The sequence below is a fragment of the Zalophus californianus genome, chromosome 14, assembly GCF_009762305.2.
Source record: "Zalophus californianus isolate mZalCal1 chromosome 14, mZalCal1.pri.v2, whole genome shotgun sequence".
Taxonomy (NCBI): Eukaryota; Metazoa; Chordata; class Mammalia; order Carnivora; family Otariidae; genus Zalophus; species Zalophus californianus.
Genome location: NC_045608.1, coordinates 93,349,229 through 93,375,132, shown reverse-complemented (window position 1 = coordinate 93,375,132; position 25,904 = coordinate 93,349,229). Strand labels below are relative to the sequence as shown.

Sequence of the window (25,904 nt, the reverse complement as noted above, 5' to 3'; positions counted from 1 at the left end):
GTGTCTAAAAAAGTAAAAACAAAAAACAAAACTTCGGGGCACCTGGGTGGCTCAGTTGTTAAGCATCTGCCTTCGGCTCAGGTCATGCTCTCGGGGTCCTGGGATCGAGCCCCGCGTCAGGCTCCCTGCTCCACGGGGAGCCTGCTTCTTCCTCTCCCACTCCCCCTGCTTGTGTTCCCTCTCTCGCTGTCTCTGTCAAATAAATAAATAAAATCTCTCAAAAAAAAAAAAAAAACCTCGCTGAGATTTTAATGGGAACTGTATTAAACCTATATTCAATTTTAGGAAAACTGGAATTTTATAGTGTCTTTGATTACTTTCATGAACACAGTTATTTTCAGCATACCTAAGATTTTGTTTTCATAGTACTGCCTATAAGAGTACTTCATTTTTAATTTCAGTTTCCACATGTTGGAAATGGGATTGGTATTTGAGTGGTGATCTTATAATTTGCCACTTCGCTGAACCTATTATCATTAGTTCCAGGTTTTTCATCAGTTCCTTGGGATTGTCTATATACACAATCATGTCGTCTGCAAATGGGGACATTTTTATTTCTTCCTTTCCAATCTGAATTCCTTTAATTTCCTTTACTTGCCTTATTCTATGTAGCTAGAAATGTTAGTTAAATAACAGTGGTTAAGAACAAACATCCTTGACTTACTCCCAGTCTGAAAGGAGAGGCATTCAGAATTTCACTGTTAAGTATGATGTTGGCTCTATGTTTTTACAGATGCCCTTTAAATATAATTAAGGTAATTACCATCTAATCCAAACTGTGGATAGTTTTTATCATGAATGGGTGTTGGATGTAGTCACATGTTGATATGATCATATAATTTTCTTTTAACCTGTTCATAGAGTGGATTACACTGGGTGATTTTAGAATGTCGGAATGGGCCTTAAGTACCTGGAATAACCTCCACATCATCATGATGTCGAATTTTCTATATATATTGCGGATATCAACAGGCAATTATTTTCTTAAAGAATTTTTTTTGTGTCTCTATTCACAAGGGATATTTGTTTTCTCTTGTTGTGCTGTCTTTCTCTTGAGCTGATAGGATAGTAACTGGACTCCTAACACGAGCCTGGGCAGTGTTCCATCCTCAACTATATTCTGGAAACTACTGTGTAAAAATGACACTAGTCTTCTTCAAAAGTCTCAAGGAATTCTTCATCGAAAACATCTGGACCTAGATATTTCCTTCCTGGAGATTTTAAATTGCTAACTCCACTTCCTTACTGTTTGTAGAACCATTCATACGATCTGTTTAATTCTGACCGAGTTTGGATAGTCTGTGGTTTGGGAAGAATCGGTCCATCTCATCTAAGCTGGGGTACAGCTGTCGGTGGCGTATTCCGCAATGACCCTTTCAATGGCTCGGGACCAGCAGTAATGTCCCCTCTGTCATCCCTGAGATTGGTGAATACTTTTGCTTTCACTGATTTACTATCTTGTCTTCCTATTCTCTGTTTCACTGATCTGCTCTGATATTTATTTCCTTTCTTCTGCATGCATTGGTTTAATTCTGCTCTTCTTCTTCTAGTTTCCTGAGCGAGGAACTTGGATTATTAATTTGAGATCTTAAGTCGGCACTGACTGCTATGAAATTCCCTCTCAGCACTGCTGTACATGCATTCCGTGTACTTTGTTGTATTTTCATTTTCATGCAGCAATATATATTTTGTTTCCTAGATACTTATCTCATAACTAGAGCGCACTGTTTACTTTTCACATATTTTAGAGTTCTCCTGTTGCGCTGTTTCTAGTTTCTACTTTGATTCTACTGTGATGAAACAACCGCTGTATGATTTCAAATTCTTTTCCAATTTTTTGAGGTTTCATGGAAATGCTTTATCTTGGTACATGTTCTATGGACACCTGAAATAAGTATGTGCTCTCCTCCTGTTTGGTAGAGTGATCTGTATACGTCAGTTAGATCTGGCTGGCGGATTCAGTGAGGATCTTCTATGTCACTGCTGATTTCCTGCCCAGCACTTCTATCCAATGCTCAGAGAGTGGCGCTGAAGTTCTCACTCATAACTGTGGATTTGTCTATTTCTTTTGTTCAGCTCCAACAGTTTTTGATTCATGACTTTTGTGATTCCGTTATGTGGTGAGTGCAAATTTAGGATTATTTTGTCTTCCTGATGGGTAACCCTGATATCATTATGTGATGTCCTTCTTTATCTCCAGTCATTTTCTTTACTCTGAGCTCTATTTCACTGGATATTAATATAGGCCCTCCTACTTCTGATCAATTTTTTGTGGTTTATCTTTCCCATCCTGTTACTTTCTTTCATCCTACCTGTGTCATTGGATTTAAATTCCTCGTGAATGGCACACAGCTGGGTCTCACTTCTTTATCCACTCTATCTCAGGATTGGTATATTCAGACTGTTCATAATAAAAGTAATTACTGACACATTAGAGTGTAAGTCTGCATTTTATTATTTGTTTTCTATTGGTTTCCTCTGGTATTCATTCTTCGGTTTCAAATTTCCTGCTTTCTTGTGTGTTACCTGAACCCTTTTCAGGAGTCCATCTTAGTATCTCAGACTGTATCTCTATGCATATTTTTTGTAGTGTTTGTTCTGGGTATTAAAATATACATGCTAATACTTATTAAATTGTTTAAAATATTTATTAAATTGCATTCCCTCAAAAAAACAGGATAAAGAAACTGTCTTTCAAATTTAGCTGTTAAAAAAGATGTTTAGGCTGAGTAACGAAGGAGGACCCCTCAAGTGTCACCTTCAGTCCTGCTCTGCTTGTGTCCCTCTGGATCCTTCTCAAACACCTGGACTTCAGAGCCGATGTTAGGACCTGGACAACCTTCAACTTCTAAGTCTCCTGGTCCAAACAGTTACCCTCCTTGACACATTCCTCAAGTAGTAATATTTAAGTCGACAGATTCGTCTACAATTTTAGGTACTTCTCAGGAGGGTTCCTTCTTAAGCCAGGAAACAATCTTCGGGTTTTCCTTCTTCGCCCTGCAAGCATGATCTAACCTTGACTCTGCAGAGTTCTAGCCTACCACTTTCTAAGTGCATGTCAATGAGCTGCTTCTCCTACGGAGAGTTTGAGGCTGGAAAATGAGGAGTTTATACCCGGACTCATCTAACATGAAAGCCCACATTCTACTCTCTCCCATTGTCCAGGCTGCTGCTCTCCTGTGAGCTGTACAACACTCCCTATACCCGCAACACTGGTCCAGGTTTGGTGAACACACTTCAAACACCCACACAATGACTATCAATACACTAAGTTTAATTTCACATTCAGATACAGAATTAGAAGGGCTACCCTCAAACATAAAATCCACCATGGAAATATCCAAGCATTAATTCCTGAGTAGCAGTATGGTCAAATAACAGAGAAATTACTTTTCTGGTTAGTGATAAGTACTGCTAGGATCCTTAAATAAAAAATAAAAGGACAAAGCCATTTGCAACCATATTGTTACTATTTCTTTATGATGGTTAAGTCAACCAGTAACTTTTATCACTACAAAAATCACAAAATTGGTTTAACAAATATAAATCCACTAAAAATTTATCATTTCATAGTAATTACTAGAAATTATATCTCAAATTTTTCAATATGAGTGTAAAACTGGAAATATAAAAAAACTAAGTCAGGTACAGAGGCCACCCCTATTTTTTAGTGTACAACAACATTTCCTAAAGGTTAGTGAAAATATTTTAGAAGTCCTGCTGCTACCAAATCTGTAAACATCAGGGTCAGGTAGGGACCGTACACATGCTCGTATACAATATGGATCTAGTGCGGGAGGACTACCCACACCGTGCTGCCCAGGGAGCACTGAAATGACAAACAGAAAGACAGACATACAGCTACCACCACATTCAAGTAAAACGTTTCCCTGGACGTCTACAAAGGCCCACGTCACTCATCCATCTCTCACAGGTGGACAGCACACCTGGGAGGCCAGAGAGAAGCTCAAGGGGAAGGCCCAGACACAGATCTAGATGTCTATCTTTCACATCCATCTATAGGACTGAAGAGATGAGCTCTTACAACGTGGCCAAGATGGGCTCACGTGTGACTCAGTAAAACTGGGAGCACCAAAGGGTGCACCACTCCACCAACCTAGGCTGCAAAGGGAAGGAGAATGCGCATAAACAGGAGAGCAAAGGAAATGAGAAGGCCAAACAGCATTCCCTGATCCACAACGAGAGACTATCTGCTCTTCAAACCCCACCATCAACACTATACCGTCTCTTACAAGGGAAACAAGAGGTGATGGAAGTCAGTGCTGACAGCAGGTCCCAGCCCCGAGTCCACACTGCTGGCACTCCCACCTTCTCCAGGCAGGCCACTGTGAGCTGCCCTGTGGAGGGCGCCCCCCCACCCCCCCACTGTGGACAGGAATGAGGGAGGCCTCCAGCCAAAATCTCATGGAACTGAGGCGCTGAACCTGCCAACAAGGCTTGAGTGAGCTGGAGGTGACGGCCACTTGGCTGACTACAGCCCTGAGAAGGACCCACAACAATCTATACCCCAATTCCTGACCACAGAAACTGTGAGGTAATAAACACTGGTGTTTGACTCACATATGGCTCAATCATCTCTCATGTCAGCATTTATCCTACAGAAACAGGCAGAGATGGACGTAGAAGGGTGCTCACACAGCACTTTATAATAACAGCAGAACACAGACACCACCTGAAAATCTAAGCATGGATCAAAAGCTAGTAACGTACAGTGTCCAGACAACTGAATGCTATAGAAATGAGCTACAAAATCAGTTTGTTCAATTTAGTCCCATTTTGTAAAATCAAACATACCCAAAAACATTCTCTGTATACAGATTACTGTAGCAAGATAAAGCCCACTTTAGTCTTGAGGAAAAAGACCTTCTTGTACCAAACATCTCCACGATGTGGCTCAGGCTGGGTACATGGCACCAGATGGCAGCATGGGCTCCAACTATTCTTGGAAGAGGCCCTAATACAACTTCTCAAAACAAGAATGTTTTTTAAAAGCTGTTCTAGAGCCTTAAAAACAGAAAGAAAAAAAAAGAAAGAAAGAAAAAGAAAAACCAGAGGCTGTGCATTCATGCACCGTTCCTCAGAGAAGTCAGGACATGCAGAAGTACTGCATCCACAGCAGGTGGCCCACCCAGTCACCCAGCAGGGGACCTGAAAACTTCCCAGTCTGACACTGAGGGGTTTCTTAATGGCCTTTTCCTACAATGGCCTAATAAGCCTTTTCTTTCTAAGATTCTCTTACTTCCACTGACCTTTCCTTCTTGAAGTTTCTCAATCCCAAGAATAATATCCGATTCCCATGTGTAATATATCTGTCTATAAAAGGAGGTTTTAGAAAATGAAACATATTCTAAATAGGTTCTAACTAATGTAATTCTTTGGTCAAATGAAATAATCCTAACAATGCAATATTAAGCAGTTCACACATGTCTTCTTTTAGACAAAATACACTTTCACCCGCACACACTGAGTGCACTGAAGCCGGCTCCGGAGAGTCTGGGTTTCCTTTATGTCCATCGTATCTTACACAAGGAGTCACGAGTTAGAATCAGTGTCTCAGACCATTTCTCTTCAGATTCAAAGTTACTGCAATCAGGCTAAACGTTAATCACTGGCATAGACAGGTCTAAAATATATTAAAAATGCATCAACCTTTTCCACTATGATGAGGTCTCCAACTTGTATGTCTGAACTCTTAACTTGCACTTTACCTTAAAAAAAAAAAGAAGTATAATCAACTCAAGGAAACAACAGCACACCAGAGTTAAAGTTTCAATTGACAAATAATACTTCAGAAATAACTTTTGGGGAGGGGGGGAAACACTAGGAATTTATCTGTACTTATACTTTCAAAATAAATTTATTTCACACAGACACAGTCACTAAAAATTAACTTCTCTTAGTCAGCTCCAAAGTACAAACAGTTAACTGCCCCCCAATAAAAGACATGGGGTGTGGGACATGGCTCCAGCCGGAAGGTTCTTCCCAAATCTGCCATTATTTCAGGTCTGGGTCCAGCAATGACGACGAGAAGCAGCACTAAAGATGATTTAATGAGTGAATAAAATGAAGATATAAGATCCTCATATTAATATTGTGAATGGCACTGATGGACACGGAACTGACAGAACAAAAGTAAAGAAAATGATACATAAAATCACCGTGCACTGGTAGCTTTACAGATGGTTCCGTACTGGTAACTGATACCGATAAGGCTGAAAGCCTTATCGAGAAGTGATTCTTCTACATCATGCAGTGTGTAAATTCTTAGATTATCTATATAATATCTAGTACCATAATCATCTATAAAATTTAACAGACAGCACTATATAATGTTAAGATCATACAGAGTAGATGAAATGTTATATACATAACTCGAGATGCCATCCTACATAAGTAACAAAACTTACTCAGGTTCTCTCTCTCCCTGGGACTCTGGACCCTCCCTCCCTCCCTCCGTCAATCTCCCTTTTAGAACTGGCAACAGCCTTGTGGATCTGTTTTTACCTTTTAGTGGCTCTTTTAACATGGGAAAAGACCTATGTCTTTACATTCAATTTATTCTGAAAGCTCACAGAACAAGAGGTAAGTTCATATCACATTATCAAAAACTAACATTACCAGCCATACCACTTTTAGACCACATTCAACTTATTACAAACTTATTTCCTAAATACTTCTTGAAGCAGCTGAGTTTCATCAGTGTCACACCTGTTCCTAAAGATGTTTTGAGGACATCAAAAAAAAGTTTTGTAACTATTATATTTTTTCATGTTCCTCAAATATACAATAAACACATAAGGACTAGAACTAGTGGGGGGGAGCTATTTTTTTATTCATATTATAAAATAGAAATGTTCTTTAAAATTACATGTGAAACAAATCTTAAGATATCTTCATAAGTGATAAGTATACGTATATTAATAGCCAGAAAGTATACTTACAAAAGAATGTCTATTTTAATTATTTTTTCATTTGGTCCCTTCAAGCTTCATGTCTGTGCTCCCACGATTATGTTTTCTAGAGCTAAGCACCAGGCAGCAAAGTTACTCACTGATCTCATGCTGAGTATTAGTCAACAGAATGCCTGTCTTATCACTTAATTTTATTTTCTCTCCTACTATCCAATCCACTTTTCCTTCCCTTCTGCTTTTCTATATTCTTTATAATGGACCCATTCAAAAAGGAGAGGTAGAGAAAGAGCTGTAATCATAAGATAAAATAAATGTGTAAACAATTGATACACATTTTGAAACAGAAAAATATATCCTTTTCTGACTCCTTAATCAAGATCTTACATTTCTGAGAAAGAGAGATATTACTCACTCGGTCACATAACAAACACAATTTATATTTAATAGCCTTTAGTTTGGGGGCATTATATAGTGATTTTTATTCGTTTCTATGGAACTTACTTACAATTATATGTTTACGGAAGACAAGTGAAAGTAAAATACAGTGGAAAAAGTTCTCACGTTAAGAATATGACAATATGAACAAAACAGAAGAAGGCTATCATGTCAAACCAGTATGGCAATCTGCCTCACATACCTCCTCAAAGTACACACTTCTGAATTTTGAAGAATTGGTCAAATTGCTTAATGGCTCTTGGCTCTCTAACAATTTTAATTAATCTCTGTGCAGGGGACTCCCTTGTACTTCCTTTACAGCCTTGGTCCCATGAACTCACTGACTTCTCTTCTCTTTCTTCAAGAGCAGTTAGGACATTAGACAGAAAAGATGGAGGAATATTACTTGCTCCCCAGGCACCTGACCCCCTGGAGTGACAGCCCAGCACCATGACCCTCGCTGCCCAATGGGAACAGCTCATGCCCACAAGAACGGTTTGATTTCCGGCCACCCTTTGTGAACTGAGCTGACAGCTGACCCTAGTGACATACTATTATCAGAGTTGGGGGACTGATAACAGAAGAAAAAAAAGAAAATCCCTAAATTTTACATGTCATAGCACAAAGAAAAGACAGAACTGCCACCTGCTCTCACAACCCAATAGAACCATCAACAACGCAAAGTGTTTTTGAAATGGGCATTTAAAATTTAATAATTTCAGGGGCGCCTGGGTGGCCCAGTCGTTAAGCATCTGCCTTCGGCTCAGGTCATGGTCCCGGGGTCCCGGGATCGAGCCCCGCATCGGGCTCCCTGCCCAGCGGGAAGCCTGCTTCTCCCTCTCCCACTCCCCCTGCTTGTGTTCCCTCTCTCACTGTGTCTCTCCCTGTCAAACAAATAAATAAAATCTTAATGAAATAAAATAAAATTTAATAATTTCAGAGTTACACTTGAGAGAAGCAAGTTCTAAATACAGTAATGATGTATAGGCCAGCACTTATACCTAAGGACAGTTGTTTTTAAAAACACTGTTTTCAATTTACCTGGAGTACAAGCTGGGGCCTTTTCTGGTGAAATGGTTAACAGTGAATGTTACCAAATAAGGTTAACAGCCATCCTTCCCCCTCTCTAAACTACTGCAATGAAATCCTTCCATTAAGCTCTCCTCCTAGCAATCAATGTTCCCAGCCACCATGCTTCCAAAGTGCAGCAGCTTACATGTTTCTCACAGAAGAAAAGCATTCGACTGGCTTGTTGCATGAACTAAGTTTCACAGGCTTCTTTGAAAGATCAAGAAGTAACTCAAAGGACTACTTATCCTTACTCCAAAGCTTCTTAAACATAGACCCTGCCCACCAATGTCAGTACTATTCATTTTTTACCTGAATAAAGAGAATATTCCCCTAAATGGTCTCCATTACTATCAACTCCCTAATTCAATATGAATTCCAGATGAAGTGGGTGGCAAAACTAAGGATTATGTTTATCTCCACCAAAAAAAATCTCCATTATTTGACAATTACTTAGAAGATAATTCAGATTTACATCATTATACACATGTTCTTCACAACCAATCTCAAATTAATTTTCTGGCTTTAAAAGGGTCTACATTTGCTTTTAGCACTGTATGCTACAACTCTCTGGGGCCCAAGTTCTCTATACTTGCTGTTTCTTTTGACTGGAAGCCCTCCCTTCACAGCCCTCCTTAATTCCACAGCAAACAGAGCCTCCCAAAGCCTTCAGGGACCCACATGAGCACCCAGTATGCACGCACACCTCTGACAATGTGCTTACCTGCTATGAACAGACTAACATCACAGTGTCTACTAAACCCAGATCCTGTGACAGGTTCCAAGCATAACTGAAATATACTTTTATGACATTTAGTTTGTTTTTTGCAAATGCATCAAACTTACCCCACTTCAAAACAAGAGAAGTTTATGACCAATCTATTCTTAATCAGTTAAATGAGCCAAATGTCGTAACGGACCAATGGCAAAGTAGCTCTATAAAGCCACACTGAACCAGACACAGATTACCAAATAAGGATGAAATTATATCATTACTTCTTTCCCAACAACACACACACAGGCAATAAGAGTGGAAGATAATTAAGCAACTTTTTAAAAAAGGAACTGATGACATATAAATGGCACTCTAGAAGGTCACCAGGGGATGACACATGTAGTTCCCAGGCAGACAACTGCACACTACATTAGCAGGTCGTGTGGCTTGTCTTTGTTGTTTGGGTGGGACCGGCACCCCCCACCAACTCTCTCAACACTTTAAGTGGCTGAGGAGGTCGAAGCCGAATTTAACATGGATTATGAAGCAAAGTAGGTAGCTGGGAAATGGAATTAATACGTTTATTTACATACATAAGTAAACTAGATTTTAAGAGAGACCTAGACTCTGAAAAGAAATATTGCTGAGAGAAATTTTAAAACTTAAATAAAGGGAAAGATCTATCTCATTCATGGGTCAGAAGACGTAGTATGAATAAGATGTTGATTCTCCCTCAAATTTATCTATAGATTCAATGCAATATCAGTCAAAATGCCAGCAGGCATTTTCTACAGAAATCGACAAGCTGATTCTAAAAGTCATATTGAAATACACAGGACCTAGACGAGACTCTGAAAATGAGAAACAAAGTTGAAGGGAAAACAGTACCTGATTTCAAGAATTATTATACAGCAACGGTAATCAAAAAAGAATGGTATTAGCATAAAGAGAGACAAACAGATAAATGGAGAAGAGAGTCCAGAAATAAACCCACAGATAAAAGACAAGTGATTTTTTTTTAAAGATTTTATGTATTTATTTGAGAGAGAAAGAGAGAGAGCACAAGCAGGGGAAGCAGCAGAGGGAGAGGTAGAAGCAGGCTGAGCAGGGAGCCAGATGCGGGACTCGATCCCAGGACTCTGGGATCATGACCTGAGCCGAAAGCAGGCGCTTAACCGACTGAGCCACGCTTAACCAACTGAGCCACCCAGGCGCCCCAAAAGACAACTGATTTTTTGACAAAAGTGTAAGGCAATGCCATGTGAGAAACATCACTCTTCCAAAACATGGTGCTAGAAGCATTTGGATATCCACATGTGAAAAAAGTACTTACACAAACACCAGGTACTGGTACAAAACTTTACTCAAAATGGATATACCTAAGGCAAACCCTAAAACCAAAGAACTTCTAGAAGAAGAAACATAGGAGAAATATAGCAGAAAATCTTTCTGAACTTTAGTTAGGCCAAGCAAAAGCACGATCCTAAAGGAAAAAACTGCCAAATCAGACTTCATCAGCTAGAACATGACAGGGGCTGGAAGCAGCGTGAAGGCATTAAGACCAAGGAATCGGCAGCTGAAAGCCACTGGATCGGGTGTAGGAGGGAGGAAGAGGGAGAGACAGGAGGAGTGCCTGGCGCCAGGTGAAGCAGCCCTAGGCCCTGCTTGAAAAACCACCAGCACGTGACAGGGCTGCAGAGGAAGAGCGCACTCAATGACGTCCAGAAGGTGCACCAGGTACATCGGAGAGGTCTGCAGTGGGAGCCAGAGGCAGGGAAGGAACCTGAGGGCTAGAAACACAGCGGAAAAGGCAAGGGTACGAATAGAGATGGACAAAGTCTCGTGACAATGAAGGGCGCTTTACAGTCTGAGGCTGGCCCCGGTAAGCGATGGAAACAAAGACGGGCCCCGTGAAACCCGTCTGGGAGCACACAGGCCAGGACTCTGCTCCGGCTGGGTGGCCCATTCTGCCTTCAGCTGAAGGCGGGCAGGGGCAGGGAGGCATGTGGTATCCCTCCCCCAACACAGGCTGGGGACAAAAGTGGGAACAAAATGGGCAAGGCCCTGCCCACAGGAAACCTACACTCCAGAGAGCTGACAGAAAGCAGAGCGAGATCAAATACAGTGATGTCTGAATGGTAGTAATTACAGCCTAGGACATTAAAAAAAAAAAAAAAAAAGGAAATACTGCTGTTTTGGGGTGAGGGTTATAAAGCATCTTGCTGGAAGTAACCAACTTTTACTCTTAAACATTCACTAGCAATAATTAGAGTAGTTTTAAAAAGCATTCTTTAGCAGTAACAAAAAAATTAAGATGCTCAAGTTAAACACAATCAAATCTTTTTCTTGTTCCATCAGTAAAAAAAATGAGATAGCTTTAGAAAGAATATGGAAATAATAAAATATTCTATCGTGGTAAGAAACATTTAAAGCACATAATGTTCTTTACTGGATCAATTATATGAGGCAACCACTTCCCCTCTAAAATGATGTCCCTAGCTAAAACAGTCTATACCATCCATGTAATTACCAACAGAGTTCAGAAGCTGCCAGAAGAGCGTATCCATACAGAATACTTTATAGCCCACCACGGCACACATCTTTTGCCTGAAGCAATATGCAGAACTAAATAATGAAATTAAGTATCAATTGCAATTCACTGCGTTAACTGAAGATTTTGTAGAAAGGTACAAGGGTTTGAAAAATTAGTATCTCAATACTAAATATTTTCTCAACTAACAGGTACAAATGAAAATTTTTATGGTCTTACTACTGACAGGACATTTCAAAGTCTTGGTGAAGCCTGCTGGTGTTTGCATAAGAGAAATGTCTAATCTTTGTTTTCTGTGCTTAGAAAGAATTGTTATACATCTACCAAATGTTAAAATACAAAATATTGTTAATATGAACAGTCCATAATTAACAAGTTCTAAGACTCTCAAACACGAAAACCAGAAGCTTTATGAAAAAGCCTTCCTCTCTCCTGGGCCTACAAAGGTACAAAAACTCCAAGGCCCTACATGAATCAGCATGGTGACATTACTACTGAGAGGTATATGAACTAAAGATGGTCCAAAATTGTCCCTAGTCTCTCATTTCCTTAGATTTTCAATAATCCCACGGCAGTTTCTTACTGCTCAAATACTCCCAAGCGTGGAGGCTGACATCGATCCTTGGTAGAAGAATGAAGAAATCACGGATGAAGACGGCAAGCCACCATGAGCCTATTTATGAGGTTTCGACGCCACTGGTCTAACTCACAAGCAGAAGGAAAAACTCCCAATAATCTTATATTTAGAGTGTTTCGTGTTTCTCAGGGAAAACAAGAAAAAAATGAAAAAGTAAAATAACTGATGGAGGAAGGGAGGGGAGGAGGGAGCGAGGGAAAGATTTTCCAAGACACTAGAACATGCTAAAAAGGAACATTATTTAAAACTGGAATGGAACTGGCACGGAAATCTGGATGAGTCCGTGCAGCAGACAAGAAAGCGAAGAAAAGGGCCCAAACAAATCTGATCCATTTCTCCAAGGTCTGAGAAAAGAGCTTTAGTAACGTTAATAACTGGTTTTAAAGGAACTAACTAACCATTTGGGGAGAAAAAAGAAGACAGATCCCTTTCTCCATACAATGCACACCTGATACGTAAAATTACAAGTGGCTACGGAAAATGAACACACAGAAACACTGTAGGGAGATTAAAACACTCATTTACATCGGGGCTGAATGGACCTTCTAAGATTGAAGTAAAAACCACAGAGGAAAAGATCAGATCTACATACATAAAAAGTATAAATTTATCTACATTTAAAAGAAAAAGAGACAAAAATGAGTCAAACAAGACAAAAATATTTGTCACCAGATAAATTTCTTAGAGAAATTATGAAAAGGTAAAGATGTATGAAAAAAGATGAATAAACTTTTATCAAAGATCAAAATGAACAATGAAATGTTAAAAGGTAAGCAGCAGGCAAAACACAAGGAGAGCATTTTTCACCACGGAAGTTGGCAAGTTAAAGAAAGTAAAGCGGGCAAGGACGTCAGGAAAAGGGAACCCTCACTGGGCAGCTGGCTGACAAGATCAGGCCTCACACTTTTCCTATTTGATCTGGAAATTCCTCGTGTGTCATCCCATTTCCCGAGTCCCTACATATGCCAGCCGCCCTACGTAACTCGGGAGAAAATAGCGGTATGAACACAGCTGAGAAGCCGATAATTAACGGTGACCACCAGAGTGCCACCAGGTAGCAGAGAGAGGTCCCAGATGCTAGCACATATAGGTACCTACACACAAAACAACAATTACTTCTCACCTGTGAGAAGGTACTTTGTGTTAGCCAGTTTTTTCCATTACTTTCTCGTGGCCCCTAATCTCCAAACAATGCAATAAAAAACACGGTGTAAAGGGGGATGCCTGGGTTGGCTCAGTCGGTTAAGCGGCTGCCTTCGGCCCGGGTCATGATCCCAGGGTTCTGGGATCGAGTCCCACATCGGGCTCCTTGCTCAGCAGGGAGCCTGCTTCTCCCTCTCTCTCCCTCTGCTTGTGCTCTCTCTGTCAAATAAATAAAAAATCTTAAAAAACAAAACAACACAAAACATGGTGTATGAATATCAGGAAGTTAAGCTCATACAGATCCTCTTAGGGTGACGTGAGGAAGAAAGACTGGTGAGGGTAATGAGTACATATCTAGTTCCGGGTATCTATGTCCACCTTGGTACAGCCACAGAGAACTGAACCGATGAGATAACAAATCTCAACTGTGTGTGTGTGCCTGACACATACTAGGATCAAGAACCATTGGGCGTCTGAGTGGCTCAGTTGGTTAAGCGACTGCCTTCAGCTCAGGTCATGATCCTGGAGTCCCGGGATCGAGTCCTGCATCGGGCTCCCTGCTCAGCAGGGAGTCTGCTTCTCCCTCTGACCCTCCCCCCTCTCATGTTCTCTCTATCTCATTCTCTCTCTCAAATAAATAAATAAATAAATCTTAAAAAAAAAAAAAACTACTATTCTATGGTACAAATGTAGTAATGTATACTGTACATTCTTCTATGGATGCTTTCTAAACACTGCTCAGACCACAGACAGGAAAGAAGACCGCATGATGTAAACACGTGAGAAGGTGAGCACATTTATCAAAGGACTGCTCTGACTACATACAGAAAACACACAGAAAGGACTTCCAAGTACCCACTGTTCTTCATCTGCACTGTCACAAAAGTGGACCACTGAGAGATGAAACCACTCGAATAAGAGAAGGAAAGTCACTGACGCCTCTCTGCGGACTGCATGGCGACAATCCACTCTGATTACTTCTGAGTTTATGAGCTCTCAAGCAATTTCTGATGGGAAAATTCTGCTAACATTTGAGAATACTATTTTTTAAAAAACCCAACTATCTGAAGACATGACTGTCACAAAAGGAAACCCTTCTTACCAAGTGGAACATGCAGTAACTCATGAAACCAGTTACATATTAGGATTTCCCTGTGAAAGTGCACATCGCCCACAATGTGTAAAAGGCAGTAAAGAGGGATTTTAAGATCCCTTGATTTTTCAAGAATAACTACGACACACAATTTCATTAAAAGATGACAGAATTTCATTAAGATAATTCATGATATTTTATGTAAAAAAAAAGCTACTAAGAATTTTAACAAGTATGTAGCAACAGTGTTGACAGTAAGGATCAAAGATGCTAAAACAGACAGGAATAAAGGACATGGCCACTTTCTGTGGATAAAGTTCCTTTTTGGCAAGGAAAGTGGAACACCAGAAGCATGTAAATATGTAAATGTTCTTCCTCGCATACACACACGTGCACACACACACAATGCACACAATGTTCAAAGACAACAGACTTCCCTCTCTCTCCTATGTCTGAATATTAGAAAGCATGTTAAATAACAAAATGCCGTAACCATGACAAGAAACAGCTAAGACTGACTGCAGTCATCACCTGCAGTCACCTGCATCATTCTGCAATCACAGAATTCCAGATCCATTTCTGAATCTAAAGTCCCACATTAGCTTTAGGTGTAAATTTGGAATATCCACCAACAGTGGGTGACACGATGTTGTCCTGCTGAGATCTGGTGGCTGATTAAGACAAAAACAAAACTCTGAATTTATCGTCCCTGCTAGGATAGTGCATGAACTCTTTAAAAAGCGTCGTCCAGGACTTACTCATGTTTGAATCCTGTGAGGTCATCGCAGTGTCTCACACACACTGGGTCCTTAGGGACTATCGGGAACCGAACCGAGAGCCAGCCAGTGGAATGACTGCAGCCAAGTGTGCAGTTCAGACACCTCTCCTGAGCAAGAGGTAAAAAGAATCCAAGTACAGAATGGCCCCACAATTCAAAGTCCTCGTCAGGGATTTTTGTAAGAGCTGCCAACAATTTCACATTCTCCTGCTAGGCTCTGACTCAGATGCTGTCCATTGGGCTAAACATGAAGAATAAAGTCGTCACAAACAGGGAGAAAGCAGTGACAGGGGCAGCAGCAGACACAGAGAATTCCCACACGGCAAGAGAAGCAGCTTCTCAAGTAACGACACATGCAGCTAACTAAACAGCGTCCGTGTCAGGGCACCCGGCTGGCTCCACAGGAAGCACATGACACCCCTGATCTCACGGTCGTGAGTCTGAGCCCCACACTGGGTGCAAAGATGACTAAAACAATAAATAAATAAACTTAAAAAAATAAATAAAGAATCTCAGTGTTGACTGACATTGCATACCAGTTAAAATACTCTCTGCTTCTAACAAAGCACCCCAAAGATAGGAGCATACTTAAAAGTGGACGTGGCTTTCCTTTTCCACAGAAAACATATAGCAGAGAACACTTTTCCCAGAGTATTTCTACAAGAATGTGCTTAAGAACTCCAAATACAAAAAGATCAAATACTGTAAATATAACAAACCACAGTTAAGTCACATTAAGGAAGTAGCCATCAATGCCATTCAAAGAACAGATCACTACGAAATACTAGAAATTAAGGAGATGAACGTATTCTTGACAAGAAAACAAATTTCAAACTAAAGTCAATGAGCATATACATGCATTTTTTTTACATCCCAGATTTTACCTATCAGTCATTTGCATCAGAATAACCAGCCACAGAGCAAAGCACTACAGTCGAAAGAACACTGGGTTTGACATCAGAATGTTCTGGGTTCAAATATGAACTCTACCAAAACTGCAGTGGCTCAGGGCAAATCACATGGCCTGAGCTTCAGGTCCCTCACCTGTAACGTGGAGATAAGCCAACCTACCTTGAATGGCAGTTATGCAAATGAGCAAGTTACTGACACGCACGAGGAAGTCAAAAAAAAAAAGCAGTATCATCATCATCTACACGTAAAAATGTCCTTCCAAAGATCACCAATGATGATCTATCTTGTTGAAAAAGGTAAATTTGCATTTGTCTTTGAAATAAACCCACTGACAATTATTTTTAAAATATTCTGAGTTGGAGTGTCACAGAAGTGTAAAAGATATGATTAGTATGCCTTCTTCAACATTTTTTACTTTTAGGTGACAATGACATAACAAAATCAGCCATTTTAAAGTGAATACAGCACTGAGTCCATTCACGATGTTGTGCAACCCACTCTATCAAGCTCAAAAACATTTTCCTCACCACAGAGGACGTGTCATGCCCACTAAGCAGCTGCCCCCCGCCCGCCGCTGCCGCCACTTCCCAGGGCCGTGGCGACCACAACCTGCTTTCTAGCTCCATTCATCTACCTGTTCTGATACTTCGTGTCAATGACATAGAGTCCGTGACCCTTTGTGTCCGATTTCTCTCACAGAGTGTAATGTTTTCAAGGGTCATCCGGGTTTATGAGTATTCATTAATTTTTATGGTTGGATAATATTCCAATGTGAAAAAACACCATCATTTGTCCATTCACCCACCGGTGGACATGTGGGCAATTATAAATAGTGCTGCATGAACATGGGTGGATGCCTATCTGCCTGAGTCCCTGTTTTCGATTCTAAAGGCATCTGGAAATGTCTCAATCCGCCTTCATTTGTGAATGAGAGGTTTACGGACATCCCATGCTTGGTGGACCATTTTTTTCTTTTCCCATCTTAATAATGTCACCCCACGTCCTTCTGACCTCCAGCGTTTCTCACTCAAGAGCCCTTCCTTGTGTGTTTCTCTCTTGCTGCTTTCAGAATATCCTCTTGGTCCTCGGGTTTCAACAGTTTGATTGTCATGTGTCTCAGTGCGGATTTCCTTGCATTTATCTTTCTAGGGATTCACTGATTTTCCCGAGTATGGAGAGTCATGTCTTTCATCAAATTTGGGAAGTTAATGGCTACTATTCCCTACAACATTCTCTCCACCCTTCCTCCCTTCCAAGATGCCCAGTGTGTGCACATGTAGTACGCTTGGCACCACCCACAAGTCCCTTAGGACCTGCTTATTTTCCTTCACTCTTCCTTCTGCTTCTGAGAATGGGTGATTCCACTTGAAATTATCTAGTTATTGAAATGACCTAGGTTCAAGGTCACTGATTCCTTCTTCTGCCAGCTCAACTCTGCTACTGAAACTCTCCAGTGAGTTTTTCCTTTAATTTATTGTACTTTTCAGCACCAGAACTTTTGCTTTTTGCTTCTTTTATAATTTCTATACCTTTATTGGTATTCTGTATGTTAATACATCATTTTTCGGGGTGCCTGGGTGGCTCAGTCGATAAGTGTGTCTGCCTTCGTTTCAGGTCATGATCCCAGGGGTCCTGGGATCGAACCCCACACCTCGGGCTCCCTGCTCAGCGGGAAGCCTGCTGCTCCCTCTCCCTCTGACCCTCCCCCTGCTTATGTGCCCTCTCTCGCTGTGTCTCTCTCTGTCAAAGAAAGAAATATAATCTCAAAAAAACAAAACAAAACAAAAAAACCCATCATTTTTCCTAATCCTGTCAGTGTTTTTCAGTTGTTTCCTTTAGCTCCTTGGACAGACTTAAGGCAGCTGATCCAGACTTTGTCTCCTAAGTCCAGAATCTGGGCTTCTGCAGGGACGGTTTCTGTTCATTTCCTCTGTGACTAGGCCACATGGTTTCTGTGCATGTTCTGTAATTTTTTTGTGGAAACCTGTACACTTTGACTATTATAATCTGGTAACTCAGGAAATCAGGCACGTGCCCCTCTTCTGGGTTTGTTTTGTTGTTCGGTATATGCTGCAGCCATGCATGTAGAGTGACTTTTGTAGACTCCTTTTGTAAAGTGTGTATTCTTTGTCATGTATGGAGAGAAGTCTTTCAGCCAGTGTTTTGGAAAGGATTTCCTTGCATGGGGAGGGGGCGAGACTAAGAAAGGGAAGGACGGTGGGAGGGAAGAAGGAAAGCGTTGCGAGGGGGGAGGAACGAAGTAAGGGAGGGAGAAAGGGCGACCAACCTCTCCCGATCGTCGCGGACTGCCTCTGTGCTGGGGACTCCAACACAGAGCCAGGCTGCCTAGAACTCAGCCTGAGCTTTCACCTCTGCTTGCACTGAGCCTAGAGACTGGCCAGAGGCAAAACGCTTTCTCGGGGTCTTTTCTGAGTGTGATCTAGGGCTGGCCTTGGATGTGACTTTCAAAACTCCCCAGGAAACAGGCACTTTTACATGCCCCAATTTTCCCAAGAAGTCCCCTCTCCAGCTTCCTCGGCTTGGCACGTGACCCTCTCTTCTGTGTGTCGACTGTCAATGCTGGCCCCAAGCTACTGCTGCATCTCCTCAGCCTGACATGGGCTTGAGAAATGCCCACCGGCTTTTGGCTCCTCTGTCCTGAGTGACATCCACGTTAGATGAAAGAAAGACATCCTGAGTCCGTCCTTCATGTGTCCCTGACAGGTTGGACAGACAGACACAATTCTCTGCAAGTAAGTTCTGCTCTACTCCCTTCAGAGCAGGGTCCAGAGTCCCCAGTCCAGAATGTGGGCTGCATTCCTCATGGCAGGAGCTTGGCTTTTCCGTGCTTCTGTGGAAGAAAGGAAGGGCATGCAGGACTGCCTCCTCTGCCAGTTTCTCAGATGCCACCATACCATTTAGTTCTGAGTGATACAATTAATACACAGAAACAAATCTCTACACAGTCCAAATACCACAGTTAAAAACAATTTAAAAAATAAGCCAGGATCTGTATTATAGTCTAAAAAAGACATACCAAGGTTACACCTAATTTGCCTGGCCATTCTGGGGACTCTCTTTTCCAAAACGCAAGCATACCTCTTTTCTACAACACACCTAACCTCTATCATGCCACAGCTTTAAGCACCAAAGCTTCTTAATAGTTAATCATTCAACTTAACCTCAAAAGAATAGTCTTTTCAATAAATGGTACTGGGACAACTGGATACTCACATGCAAAGGAATGTGAACCCATATCACACACCATACACAAAATATGAAATGAAAGTGGCTCACACATCTGAATGTCAGAGCTAAAACTATAAAATCCCTGGAAGAAAATATAGAAGTAAATCCTTGTGACCTCAGGTTGGTAAACTGTTTCTTAGCTCCAATGCCAAAGGCAAAAGCAACAGAAGAAAACACAGATGAGTTGGACATCATAACATGAAAACTCTGTGCGTCAGAGGATACCGAGAAGAAAACACACGCCACAGAACGAGACAAACTATTTCCAAACCATATATTGACAAGAGACTTAAATCCAGATTGTATAAAGAATGCTTACAAGTCAATAATTAAAAAACAATTAATCCAGTTAAAACAGTAAGCCCGGGGACGGGTAAGCCCGGGGATGGGTATTAACGAGGGCACGTTCTGCATGGAGCACTGGGTGTTGTACGCAAACAGTGCATCGTGGAACCTACATCAAAAACCAATGATGTAATGGATGGTGACTAACATAACACAGTAAAATAAAATTTAAAAAAAAAAAAGGTGGTATCTTAAAAGAGGTACACACAATGAGAAAAAAAAAAAAACAGTAAGCAAAAAATCTGAATAAACATCCCTCCAAAGACATACAATCAGCTAATAAGCAGATGGAAAGATGCTCAATAGCACTAGTCGTCGGGGAAAGACAAATCAAGCCACGGTGAGATACCACTTCACACCCGACAGGACGGCCACAATAAAGAAGACAGACAGGAACAGTGCCCGTGAGGATGTGGAGAAACCGGAACCTTCACACACTGCCGGTGAGAATGCAAAATGGGGCAGCCAATTAGGAAAACAGCTTGGCACTTTATCAAAAACACAGTTACCATATAATCCAGCAATTTCACTTCTAGGTATATTTACAAAAGAAATAAAACAATGTTCACACAAAAACACTCACATATGGACATTCGCAGCAGCATTATTTACAACAGCCTAGAGTGGAAACAAACCAAACGTCCGTCTACAGATGAATCGGTGAACACAACGCAGAATACCACAGAGTGGAATATTATTTGGCAACAAACAGAAATAAAGCCTGACAGGTGCCACAACACCGACGAACCTTGAACACAGAATGCCAAGTGAAAGAAGCCTGTGACAAAAGCCCACATACTGCACGATTCCACTTCTGTGACCTGTCCTAAGAGGCAAATCCACGGAGACAGAAAGCAGACCGGGGGCTGCCTGGGCCTGGAAGAGGGTCCAAAGGGGCAAGAATGGGATGATGGCTAATATATTCAGTTTCTTTCTAGAATGTTAAAAATGTTCCAAAATTAGGGGCTCCTGGGTGGCTCAGTGGGTTGGGCGGCTGCCTTCAGCTCAGGTCATGATCCTGGGGTCCTGGGATCAAGCCCCACGTCCAGCTCCCTGCTCAGCAGACAGCCTGCTTCTCCCTCTCCCTCTGCCTGCCACTCTGCCTACTTGTGCTCTCTGTCGAATAAATAAAATCTTTAAAAAAAAAAAAAAGGTTCCAAAATTAGATGGTGCTAATAGTTTCATAACTCTGTGAACATACCAAAAACCATTGAACTGTATACTTTAAATGGATAAACTTTATGTTATATGAAATATATCCCAATAAGCTACAGAAATATTTTTTGGAGAATTATTTCAAATAAATAAATTCAGTGTACAAATGTCCACATGTAAACAGAAGATACAAACTCCATTTTAAACCTCATTTTATAAACAGGCTTCCAAGTTCTTATGCATACTTGTCTAGCTCTTCAGTGCCCTCCTTCACTGTCCCTCGCTGAGGTAATGACTGTCATGGTGTCACTTTCCGACAGGCATAATGCCCGCCTATAATGGCTTCTCCCACACTCCTCTACACATCGCTTCTTCTCCACTGGGACTGAGAGACCAAATAAACAAGCTCCTTAACAACATAAAATTAGGGAAGGGTTAAAGCCCTGAATGAAGTGAAGGAGAAATGGGCACAGAGAAGTTATCATTTTGGATCATGACATTTATTGTAGGTGCTCCAAGTCCCTTCACTTAAGGCCATGGTACCAGATGTCTGTCCGACCCTTACAACTGTGTTTAACACAAACAGATATTTTAGGTAAGGTGATATTCACAGAAAATGTGCATACACCAGTTGGGTTTCACATGTGTTCTCTTGAAATTATAGTCATGAGATTATTAAAAAAAATTAGATACCATATGTAATCGAAAAATACTATTTTCTAACAGAATTAAGACACGTTTTCTTTCACTTATGTTAACTCTAAAATGATGATTACAGTTAGCAAATGATAAGCTAGATCAAAAGGGTCTTGCTAACCTCTTACTGTAAGCTTGCTGTATAGCTGTGAATTCACTTCCTTGTCTCGCTGAAAACGCCGGAATTCATCAATTGCTTCCCTCATGATAGTAACAGCCAAAACAAATCCCTATAAAACAAAATAAAATATGGTATTTGAGAAAACTAGCTTTAACAAAAAAGTTAAGGGAATATTCTTTTACCAAGCAGTTTTACTTCCCCCCCCATTTATATTACTTCTAAAACATAAACGAAAACAAAGAAAAAAGACAAAAAAGTAATAATGAAACACTACAAGAGGAATATAATACATACTAAAAGATTTACAATTCTCCCTATTCCCAAATAATTTTTTTAAATTCATATCATAACATGTACAAGCTAAACATCAGAAAATACTTAGTAACCCAAAGAAAAAAGAAATCAACAATCTGAAAAAACAAAAAAACAAAAAAACAACCCAGGAATTCTATTTAGAACGCTCGTGCCTTTAAATATCAAATTACCAAAGGCTGACATAAAATCTTATGCTTTCTGCGCTTGAATTCTGTTGGTGGAAGAAAGCAGGAAGGAACGCGGCGCAATCCCAACACGACAGCCTCCTCCTGTGCAGGCTTGTCCGCTTTGTGAGCAAAACCTCAACAGGTCAACTTGAGGCTACAGAAATAAACTCTGATGTGCTTGTGATCTCTTGTGAAATCTGTTATGCCCCCGACATGTGGCTGACAGCTCAGAGGCTACACTTGTGTTTTCCGAGTGTGAACACTCTTCAAGTCTACCTCTCTATGACCACAGACTCTTCAGAAGGCTGCATGTTACACGGACGCGCATTCCCCAGGCTACTCTGTGAATGACCCAACGCTGGACAACTGCCCTCAAAGGACAACAGTCTGTCACTCCAGGGCTGTGTCTGTGTCACCAACAGGCCACATGAGGTGAGCCCTTGTGTTTACTCAAAGTTGATCCTCCCTGCTACGCTCAGAGTTGTACCATCACCGCCATCTGACTGTAGACTATTCTCATCACCCCAAAGAGAGAGAAATCCCACACTGGACAGTGGTCACCCTCATCTCCTCCAGCCCCCAACCCCTGGCAACCACGAGTCCAACTTTCTGTCTCTATGAATTCGCCTCTTCTGGGTGATGTGGCCTGTTTAGCATTTTGATGAACAGCCAAGCTTCCCTCCCAAAGTGGTTATAACCCTTAACGGGAGCTTATTGGCCATTCGTATCTTCTTGGGATAAATGTGTGTTCAGATCCTACACCCACTTGTTAACGGTGTCATTTGTCCTTTCACTGTGAAGCTGTAAGAGCTCTTTGTATTATTCTGGAAACAAATACCTCGTTAGACATGTGATTAGCATATGTGAGAGTACAAATATTTTCCCCCACTCTAGGTTATCATTTTATTTTCCTGATGGTATCCTCTGATGTCCAGAAGTTTTTAATTTGGATAAATACAATTTAAGTTTTTCTTTAGTCACTTGGGCTTTTACCGTCCAAGATCACAAAAATTTGCCTCTGTGTTTTCCACCAGGAGTCTTACGGTTTTAGCTCTTCCGCTGAGGTCTATGATTCATTACGAGGGGTTTTCTGGGGATGACCTGAGGGAGGGGCCCAACTTCCTTCTTTCGCATCCAGCTGTCCAGGTGCCCCAGCACCATTCGTGGAGTGCACTGAACAACCCACCGGACGGCGTGAGCATCCTTGCCGAAAACCAATCTGTCATGAATGTAAAGGTTTATTCCTGGACTCTACGTTGTGTTCGTTGGTCTATTCATTTCCTTCTGCCAGTCCCACACCTTCTTGATTACTGTGGCTTTGAAATGAGCTGTGAAATGGGGAGGCAGGAGTCCTCCAATGCTGATCTTCTTTTCTGGGTTGCACTGGCTACTCTGGGTCTCCTGCATTTCCATATGAATTTTAGAGTCAGCTCGTGAGTTTCTGCCAAAAAGCCAAGTGGGATTTTTGACAGACTGTGCTGAATCTGCAGATCAATTTGGAGAGTGCTGCCACTGTAACAATACTGTCTTTCAATTCCTGAACATGGGATGACTTTTATTTATTTAGATCTTTGATTTTTTTTTAAAAAATGTTTTATTAGTTTCCAGCAGGCAACCCTGTATTTTAGCTAAATCTATTCCTATTGTTTTCTTTCTGATGCCACAACAACGGAACTGTTATTGTAATTTCATTTTCAGGTGATCACTGCTGGTATACAGAAATACAAGTGGTTTTGTGTATCTATGTTGTACCCGACAACCTTCCTACCTCATTTCTTAGTTCTAACATTTCTCTGTGTGTGGACACCTCAGACTTCCCAGTGTACAAGATCACGCCACTGTGAAAAGAGCCCAGGCCTCTTTCTTCCCTTTCTATCTAGATGTGTTTTAGTACAGGTAAAGACAGAGAAAAAACTATGAAAATCCAAAGCAGGAGACACCAAAATATTCTCTTAACAAACTTAGTGTTATCAAAAGCCTTAAGATTTGCACACACTTTAACCAAACAGTTTCACTTCTGGAAATTTATCCTAAAAAACAAAACAAAACAAAAAAACAAGGATCCCAGCAGCATCCAATATAAAAAACTGGAAATAACCTGAATGTCTATAAATAGGAAATTCATGGTACACTCATATGTTGAAATACTGTATTTCCTGAATTCAAAGATGTGGTTAGTCTCAGGTGGGAAGACAATACCACTTTAAAAACAAAAACTCTAAGTCTCAACTGAGTTTTAGTAACATGAAACATAACGCATCCACCGAAGCAGGAAATACAGTTCTATGCAGCTGTTCTCATGCAGGAGAGTATTTACTGTTGCAGACCATGTTCACAGTGTATACGTAATTTCTTACAATTCTACTTGTGACCCCCTTGCCTTGAGAGAGAGAGGGGACAATGGCTGTCAAGCCTATGTTCCTTAGAGACTGAAGACAGTATTGTCAGAGGAGTGGCTCTGAATCAGGCAAACGTGGCACCATCACCGGGAAGGTTTTCTGCACTACAGATCTGCTCGAGCCCTCTGCCTGGGACGTGTACTTTCACCTCCCCTCTCCAAGGAACAGGCCCACACATACATATGTCACCTAGACTCTCCAGGTCAGTCTGACTTCCACCCTGGACACCTATGGCTTAAAGACAGCAAAAGTTACTTCTCCATTCATCAAGTAATTATAAACCACAAAACATAATAGCTCCTAGTGCTTCCAAGAACTCAGGAAGTGAAAATAAGCTCTCATTTCTAAAGCAGTAATATTAGAGAAGATCACCAAATAGGGGCAGGTCCCAACTTCTGAAACTGGAGGTAAGCACTCTTCAAGGAGACAGAGCCCTGGTCACAGGCAAAGACTGCTAGGACCTGCAAGCCACTCTGGGCCACACCTCAAATCTAGGGTTGACCTGAATACAGGACAGATGTGCAGGACCAGCAACAACCAAGAGGTGTCACGCCCATACTACCATGTCAGTCGCCGGCATATCTACCCTGAGAAAAGCCCCAAGAGCCAGCCTTGCAACATAAAGCAGGTGACGGGAAAGGCACAGCCGATGCCATGCCACCATTTCCTTCTTAACAACTGGAGTCTACCACACATGGGCCTCCACCTTTAGGGTTTAGATCTACTGGGTCGTAACTGGATCAGAACAGACCGGTGGCCTATGGAAGATGTGGACAAGTGGCCCCACAGGAGTACCTGGACCTTCCCGTGACCTCAGCACCAAGCAGGTCAAAGATGGAAGCTACAGTAATGCCACCTAGAAGAGCCAAAAGCAAACCCAAGAGGGTGACGGTATTTCACAGCAAAACCACAGTATTTGTCGCATCAGTCTGTCAGTCACAATGCCTGACAGGAATGTGTCACACAGCCGGTTCATGGGCCGGGACTAAATCTTGTACCACAAAGTAGAATTCCTTCTTCCTACTTCTCCGGATGGCCCAGGGGCCATGTGGAGTAAGTGCCAAAACAAGAGGTATTTTTATAAAAAGAGAAAAAATTCTACTGATATATCATGTATTAAATATTAAATTACATAATTATATAATTCTATTGATATAATATCAGTTTAACCACACCAGAAACTTTTCTATGTA

The 25,904-nt window shown here is 41.3% G+C and overlaps 1 protein-coding gene across 1 annotated transcript in view; it reads right to left on the bottom strand.

Annotated features, from left to right (window-relative positions):
- ATP9B (ATPase phospholipid transporting 9B (putative)) overlaps window positions 1–25,904 on the bottom strand; it is a 266,980-nt gene that overhangs the window by 184,817 nt on the left and 56,259 nt on the right. The window contains 2 exon segments of the mRNA XM_035723907.1: window positions 5,671–5,729; window positions 21,831–21,939. Coding sequence (XP_035579800.1) covers window positions 5,671–5,729; window positions 21,831–21,939 — 168 coding nt within the window.